Below are 8,506 nucleotides of genomic sequence, written 5' to 3' on the forward strand. Positions count from 1 at the left end.
TGAGTTTATTTTAAAATAACTGTTTATATTTCAGTTGCACCTAGAAGCTCTATCCAAGACCATGCTGGTGGCACCTAGAAGCTCTATCCAAGACCATGCTGGTGTTGAATAAGTACAGACTAGAACTCTCCTCTGAAGAACTTCTAAGATAAAGGGTGAGAGGAGCATCTTAGAGTTTAAGTGACACAGCCCTAGCACAGTAAATCTGTAGTAGAACTGGAAATAGAAGGTCAGGTCTTCCAGGTCTAGACCCTGTCCACTTGACCGTACTATCTCCTGCCTTTGGTTTCTACTGTCTTACACCTCCAGACATTGACCTTTGGAGGAAATTGACTGAATCCCAAGAGCTGCCCCTGCTCCATTATTTCAGCTTATTCCTACTTCAAGACTAACCATCTTTTACACAGATTTCCTTCTCTTTCCAAACACATTGTTGATTAACTTGGCCATTGACTTTGATCCACTTGGTCGTCTCTTTTCCTTCATTTTGAAATTTGAGGTGATATTCCTCAAGACTTTTGTGAACATTGCCACAACTTCCTGATAATGTTCTGCTGCAGACAGTTCACAGAATTGGCACTTGTTATCAATCGCCAGCTTTTGACCTTCATCCCAGCCAACTTCTCTCATGTGGCATAAATCCTGTTTATTACCGACCAAAAATACTGATGACTCGACCATTCTGAAATCAAAAAGGTTCCAATTAGAGAAAAGATACATTATAATACCATGCTGTATGCTGGGCTATATACAGTAGGTATGAAAAGTATGTATGTTCAGGGTAATAGGCATTGCAAAAAAAACCCAAAAGAACAAACCAACCCCCTAACCTTGCCAAGCAGAGTTATAGTTTTCCATATGCTGTAGTCAAAGGATTTTCCAGACAAGCTATTCTCTACCAGTAAGTTTTCATTTGGTTCCTCTACTCAGTGAATTCATGTATTTTTCATCCACTGCGGTTTTCATACTCTATACTGCTGAGTATATTGTCAGCTCCTACACTTCACGAAGAAGCAAGCTAGTCATTATTGCCATTTGTAGATAAAAGAATAGAGTCAAAGAGATGCATCAGTGTCAGTGACATAATTCAGAAAAACATAGGAATCCTAATTCTGAGCTTTTGCTAAAATTACTCCTTCCAGAGAAACTTTAATTAAGAAAGGTCAGCAGTAAAACAGACAGATAAGTGGTTTTTTTAGGGTTTTTTTGCTCTACTTCTGATACAAGTAAAAGTTTTTGCTCTCATTTATTTAGAAAGCACCTCAGCTGACTGATGCAGGAATACACACCACCACCTATACTCAGACTTGCAATTTTGGTCATTCTTTTTGAAAGTTAAATAGTTTGTTTCTTACCATATGGTCACTCATGTGCACAAATAATGTTGGGGTCACTGCTAAAGGTAGTTTAGGAGACATTCATGGTGGTATATCCATTTATTGTGGGAAATGCTTTCTTCAACCCCCACCTTGGTGCATCTCCATTGGTCATAGAATTGAGAAGTAAAAGCCTAGACTGGCTGTGCCAGCTTTTTTACCCATGTAAATTTATGGTAATTATTTAAATAGTAGTGCTGTAAGAAATAAGAACAGAAATACTGATATACTTGGCTTTGGATACAGTGAAATAGATTGCAATTTGCCATACAGATTACCTTCCGGTACCTTATTGTTGGTATTGTGTTATGCCACTAGGATCCTACTGGGTTTTAATTGCTACTAGGATGCCTACAGCTCACAGAAATGTTCTCAGCTTTTTTGTACGTTTGCCGAGGGAAACAAAAATAACACCACTTACTTTTTGCAAGCTCCTATGTGGGACTCCCGAATCCTGTACAGCAACGCTTTTGCAAATGCAAATGATGCTCTGTCGCTGATGTCGTAAACAATGATAAATCCATCAGCCCAGTGGAGCTTGTCTGTGAGGGAGAGCTTCCCCCGCTGTGGCTGAAAAGTTCAAATTCACATGCAAAAAGAATGTTACTGTTGTCACTTCAGAGAATTCTTTGTCACTGTGAATGTGAGAATGCTGTATCTTTTCTTGCAAAAGATATTAATAGGTCTAGGTGCTGGCATTGAATTCAGGTAAGCCCTGCTACAAAGGCCTAATAAATAACCATCACTAAATATAGCACTTTGGATCATCAACAAATTCATTATGAAACAGTTATGCTTTGTTTAAGAGGTAAAATTGCATAACCTGTACAGCCATTGCCTATGCTGAAAATTCTGCAGAGTTCCAGGAGAATGAAACATACAGGAGCCACTTGTATTTGCACTGTTTCTGGTTACAGCTGTTTTGTATGTTCCTAATATGCTGACTGCAGTGAGCTTAATTTGTTAAAAATTCTTTGTTCCCACTCACTTCTTCCATTTCTTCTTTGCATTGTTCAAGTCTAAAACAGTATTTACCTACAGGATAACCTTCTACAGGGCTAGGAAAAAACAACTAATCTCAATTCAAGCTGCAGTTGACTTGAATAAAACTGATGACAAAAGTCATGCAAATGATAAGGGGATTATTGTGTGTCCAAAGAAGGCCAACAAAGCTGGTGAGGGGTCTGGAGCACAAGTCTGATGGGGAGCTGGGGTTGTTTAGCCTGGAGGAGGCTGAGGGGAGACCTTATCGCTCTCTACAACTATCTGAAAGGAGGTTGAGGCAATGTGGGTGTTGGTCTCTTCTCCCAAGTAACCACTGATAGGACGAGAGGAAATGGCCTCAAGTTACACTAGGGGAGGTTTAGACTGGATATTAGGAAAAATTTCTTCACTGAGAGGGTGGTCAGGCATTGGAACAGGCTTCCCAGGGAGGTGGTGGAGTCACCATCTCTGGAAGTGTTCAAAAAACGTGTGGATGTGGCGCTTCAGAACATGGTTTAGGGAACATGGTGATGCTGGATTAATGGTTGGACTTGATGATCTTGAAGGTCCTTTCCAACCTTAGTGATGCTGTGATTGTACCAGTCCTTGAGTCCCTTCACCCCAAGAAAGTGTTACACTTCAATTTCTAGAAAGCAAGAGCTGCAAACTGTCCCATTAAGCTAAAGAATGTAATTTCAAGACTATTTTAAATTAGTTTATCCCTGCAGACGACATGTCAGCTGCTAGCAAGACCATGTGACCCAAGATAGGTAAAATACTGGAAGATGACCAAAAAAAAAAAAAGAAATCTACTTTTGGTCTATGGAAAATCCATCTTGGATAGTAATCTGAAGACTGTTTAAGTTGTTCCTTCACAAGTTTACTATTTTGCTCCTTGCAATATATAGTCTCCACCAACATCACACTCTGGTTTTCCTGATTAGCTTAGCATCAGGGCAGCACTGTAGCATCATACAATCTCTGGGTTGGAAGGGACCTTTAAAGGTCATCTAGTCCAAACCCCCTGCAGTAAGCAGGGACACCTTCAACTAGATCAGGTTGCTCAGAGCCTCGTCCAACCTGACCTTGAATGTTTCCAGGGATGGGGCATCTACCACCTCTCTGGGCAACCTATTCCAGTGTTTCAGCACCCTCATTATCAAAAATTTCTTCCTTATATCTAAACAAAATCTACCCTCTTTTAGTTTAAAATCATTACCCCTTGCAACAGGCCCTGCTAAAAAGCCTGTCCCCATCTTTCTTACAAGCCCCCTTTAAGTACTGGAAGGCTGCAATAAGGTCTCCCCAGAGCCTCCTCTTCTCCAGGCTGAATAACCCCAACTGCCTCAGCCCTATCATGAACATGGTACAACCCCATCATGAACAGCTGTGCTGGGAAGGCTGTAACTTACCATAAGACATGGTAACTCAATGCTGGCAGTGAAAGGAGATGCATGAGAAAAAGATGAAACAGGTTTCCAGAACTATTTGAATATTTCAGTATCTTTAATACAACAGTTTTTTAATATTGTAGTGACTGTGCAGCAGGTTTAGGGGCAGGAAAGGTGACTTGTGTATGTCTCAGCTGTTTCCCAGATGGATCATAGAATATCTCAAGTTGAAAGGGACCCATAAAGATCATAGAGTCCAACTCCCTGCTCGTCACAAGACTATCTAAAAGTAAATCATATGACTAAGAGCATCATCCAGATGCTCCTTGAACTCTGGCAGGCTTGGTGCTGTGACCACTTCGCTGGTGAGCCTGTTCAGCAACCCACCATGCTCTCAGTGAAGAATCTTTTCCTAATGTCCAGTTTGAACTTCCCCTGATGCAGCTTCATTCCATTTCCTTGTGTCTTATCACTGGTCACCAGAGAGACGAGATCAGCACCTCCCCCTCCCCTGCCCTTCTTGAGGAAGTTGTAGACTGTGATGACATCACCCCTCAGCCTTCTCTTCTCCAAGCTGAACACGGCAAGTGACCTCAGCCACTCCTTGTAAGTCTTGCTCTCAAGGCCTTTCACCACCTTAGTCATCCTCCTCTGGACACACTCTAATAGTGTTATGTCCTTCTTATACTGAGCTCCCAAAACCGCACACAATACTTGAGGTGCTTTACCAGTGCAGTGTAGAGTGGGACAATCACCTCCCTTGACTGGCTAGCTATGCTGTGCTTGATTCACCCCAGGACACAGTTAGCTCTTTTGGCTGCCAAAGCACACTCATACTCAAACTTGCCATCAACCCAAAACCCCAGATCTCTTTCCACAGGGCTGTTCACCAGCATCTCATCCCCCAATTTGTACCTATAACCAGGATTACTCCATCCCAGGTGGGCAATCCACCACTTGCTCTTGTTAAATTTCATAAGGTGGGTGACTGCCCAGCTCTCTAGTCTACCCAGATCTCTACCCTCAAGGGAATCCACAGGTCCTCCTAGTTTAGTATAATTAGCAAACTTACTTAATGTACATCTAATTCCTGGATCCAGATCATTTATAAAAACTGTCCCTAAAACTGAGCCCTGGGGAACTCCACTGGTGACTGGCCACCAGCCTGATGTAACCTCATTTACTATAACCCTGAGCCCAACCATCAGCCAATTCTTCACACAACGTATTCTGGGCTTGTCTAGCTGTATGCTGGACATTTTGACATTTTGATACTGAGACATAGTATCAAAAGGTTTACTAAAATAAAAAAAAAAAACACCCCACATCTGCTGGCTTCCCTTGATCAACTAGATGGGTGACCCTGTCATAAAAGGAAATTAAGTTGGTTAAGCAGGGTTTTCCCCTCATGAACCTGCAATGAAGAGACAGTAAGCTTTGCAGAACAGGGATCCAGCTACTAAAGCCTCAGAGAACAGCAAGATCCCAGGAAGCAGAACCAAAAATGGGGACTCTTCCCTCCCTTGTTTTGCCTCCTCTCAGATACAGCTTTTCTTATCCAGCTCCCATGGGATACAGGACCTCCATACCCCATCCATCACTTTTCTAGAATCACCAGTTCTATCAGACAAAAAGCAATACCACCACTACTCACTGCCTACGCCCTTGCAGGCACTAAAGAGAAGTCAGGAGGAGAACAGCAGAAGGCAGCAAAGAGCTAAAGTTAAGCCTTGTTCCTAAGGAAGAACTGGGACAAGAGGGCTCAGTGAATGCTGGCAAAAGGAGTTGCCTGTAACACAGCTGATCTCTCCGGTCTCCTTAAAAGCAAAAAGGTGCCCAAACTGTAGCAAGCAACGTCTCTGACTATAACGTAGTCTAATCTGTGTTACCCTAGATAGCTGCTACTCCCAAAGTTTCAAGTATCTTAATAGCGAGTTGTTCACATGACACAGGATTTAATATGACAGTAAGTGGAAGCTATACGTAGGCTTAGGAAAGAGGTCTGAGGTAGGTGGAAACACGCCTACAGAACAGTAGCTTCTAACAGATTGCATGGCAAGAGAGGACTCCATAGCATAACATGGCACAGTGGCCATTTCAGGATCCCCATTGCCCTGGGACAAGCAATGGCGTTGCTTATTTCTAGGAAGAATGGTTTTTTTTGGTGGTTCATTTTATGTGCTCACTGCGTTAGGTTTTTAAGTCTGAGTCAGACTTTCAAGTGCTTTGGCATTAGCTTTCGTTATCCCAGTTATTAAGAGGCAGTATCTCTGCCCAAAATGGAACCTTGCGAGCTAATGCTATTAGCCAGACAGACCTACCTAGGTCTGCATGTGCTATGCAGTCCCAAAGTTTCTTTATTCTTGTAATAGGAGGAAAGAAATTAATACAAAAAGCTTTATTACAAAGTGGCTTATTGTGATCAAAGTTCAGCTGTCGACACGTACAAGCCTGCATTATGGCTTTCCTTGGATCTGTTCTGTGAATGCAGGTTTTACTTCCAGGCCTACCTACTTTGACTGTTTCTGCAGACATTTAATAGACTGCTTGCTTTATAAACTAAATTTCATCCATTTAGGGCATTTGAGAAAACTGCATATAATACTATAACTTATCTCTGTATTTACCTATAAAATGCAGAAATGGGAAAAGTTATTTCTGTTAGCAATATTCCAAAAATGCAAAAGCATTTACAGAAAATTTAAGCAATGAAGGGCTTCTTCCACAAAATGGGAAAGTACTAAGCAGTTCTGAGCCACTGCAGCTATGAAATTTGAGTCTTTTCAAAAAAACCAGCAAGCACAAATTCCAAGAACCAGACAGAAAGTTTGTAACCCCCCTGACTGTTTCTACCGTTACACAGTTAGAATGAGGAACAGCCTTTCTTTGCCCTCTAGAATTCTTACCTGTGAACAAGGGTCATAAATTTCCAAGTGTATCTGCCTCCCATCCAGGCATAAGTGTTTAGTGTAGATGCATTCTAAAAGACACATGGCATTCAAAGAAAACCAGCATTAGAGTGACTGGAGATGACAGTCAAAAGAAAAGATGGTAAAGGTGAGATTCGCTAATACTGAGGGGAACTCCCTGGGTATTGTTTGGTTTTGGGGGTTTTTTGTGTGTTTGTTTTGGCTGGGTTTTTTGTTTGGTTGTTGGGGTTTGTTTGTTTGGTTGTTATTTTTCACACCATGAAAACAAACATATTTTGCAACACCTGAACTGCCCAACCCCTTAGACTGACTAACACCACTTCACTGTGGTATTCCCATGGAAGCACTGGTGCAATAAATACCTTCAGACCCTAGTTTTCCTGTTCCAAAATGGAGGCAAAGGGGATGCACAATGCTCAGAATCAGATAAATGGTGATGACTACTCAGCTTGCTACCAAAGTTTAGGATTATGAAAGTAGTAAACCAGCCTATGTGTAAGTTCTGATTCTGCACAAAAGTCATTATTTGGTAATAATATTTATTTACTATGAAATCTTGTGCTTTAAGAGTTCTCATGCTAGGTAGCATTAGATCAATAGCATTTACAGGATCATGTACCTAGACTAGATCTTAAAATATTTCTGTAGTGTCAGTTCTCCACCAGCCCTAGCAACCCAGGCAACTCTGGTGCAGACAGACCATCATTATTATTTTAAGCAGTAGGCTGTTTAAGCAAGTATAACCAACTTGAGTTCATGGCACTGGTCACCAGCAAGCTGTCTACAGTGTAATTCCTCATAGTGACTGAACTACAAAGACAAGAACTCGTCCTGGCACTACTGAACATACACTTCAAACTGTATGTAATGAGGGTATAGACAAGGGCTATGGTCTCTGGAACTAAGCATCTTCAGTTCAGCACCATGTTCTTCTTAAGAATCCTTCATGCATGTCTTAAGAGTTCATCTGATCATAAACTATCATTCTCAAGTATCCCAGGGTATCAAATCTGCAGCCCCTTGGTGGTTTCCAGAATTAAACAAATTTTTAATTAATACTTTGACTTCACTAAAAGCGTTCTAGGATGATCTTGTACTTTATCACTCTTATTCCCACTTTTCTCCTACTTCCTCCTGCCTAGAAATAGAGCTAAACTTAGCTTACAACAAACATTTGTTTAAAAATGAAAATGCTTTGGGAGTTTGACATGCCTTTTCTGATACTTGCAGTGTCGCAGGGTCAGAACAAAGGAGACCTGTTTTCAGTTGTAGGTGGCTTAGAACACACATGGAGCACAGAGAGCACTACATAACTTACATGTGACAGCTTAGACTTAGATAAAACATCTGGGACAAAAACTATCTGTTCAGTCTGTGTTTGTATAACAACAACGTTGGTAGAGCACTTACGTACAACTATACTTTCAGAATAAGTTCATCTGGATACATTCAATACAATTCAGCTTAGTACTGCTTTTTTATTTATTTATGGATCATGGAATGCTACTCTGATTTTTTTTTTAAAAAGAGGCTTTTGGAACCAGCCTTTCCCTTTAGCAAGGAAAGTGAGATAGTGGGCTCCCTTCCTTGTTAAGTTTTGGGATTTCTCATGCCCCATCAACTGCAGTCGCACACTTCCAAAGGTGATCACCTATCAGTTAAATAGTGCTTGTACCTGGGATGTGAAAGTTCACATCCTGCTTTGCCATCTTCCAAGATTTTAGAAGTGCCTTAAAGATCAGCATATTTGTTCCGGCATGAATGAGAAAATCTATCCTCAGCACAGTGAGGCTTTCCACAACGGTATCAAATCAGTGCATTCCTG

At 41.3% G+C, this 8,506-nt stretch overlaps 1 protein-coding gene across 1 annotated transcript in view; it reads right to left on the reverse strand.

The window, feature by feature from the left end:
• Nucleotides 1–399: 399 nt before the first annotated feature.
• The window catches only part of LOC104618068 (ras-related and estrogen-regulated growth inhibitor-like protein), a gene marked incomplete at its 5' end in the record, with an annotated part of 8,488 nt that continues 381 nt past the window's right edge, over nucleotides 400–8,506 (reverse strand). Inside the window, 3 exons of the mRNA XM_010283572.1 lie at nucleotides 400–682; nucleotides 1,798–1,946; nucleotides 6,658–6,731. Coding sequence (XP_010281874.1) covers nucleotides 400–682; nucleotides 1,798–1,946; nucleotides 6,658–6,731 — 506 coding nt within the window. The remainder of the gene's footprint in view (nucleotides 683–1,797; nucleotides 1,947–6,657; nucleotides 6,732–8,506) is intronic.

This window comes from Phaethon lepturus, unplaced genomic scaffold (genome assembly GCF_000687285.1).
Source record: "Phaethon lepturus isolate BGI_N335 unplaced genomic scaffold, ASM68728v1 scaffold1043, whole genome shotgun sequence".
Classification (NCBI taxonomy): domain Eukaryota; kingdom Metazoa; phylum Chordata; class Aves; order Phaethontiformes; family Phaethontidae; genus Phaethon; species Phaethon lepturus.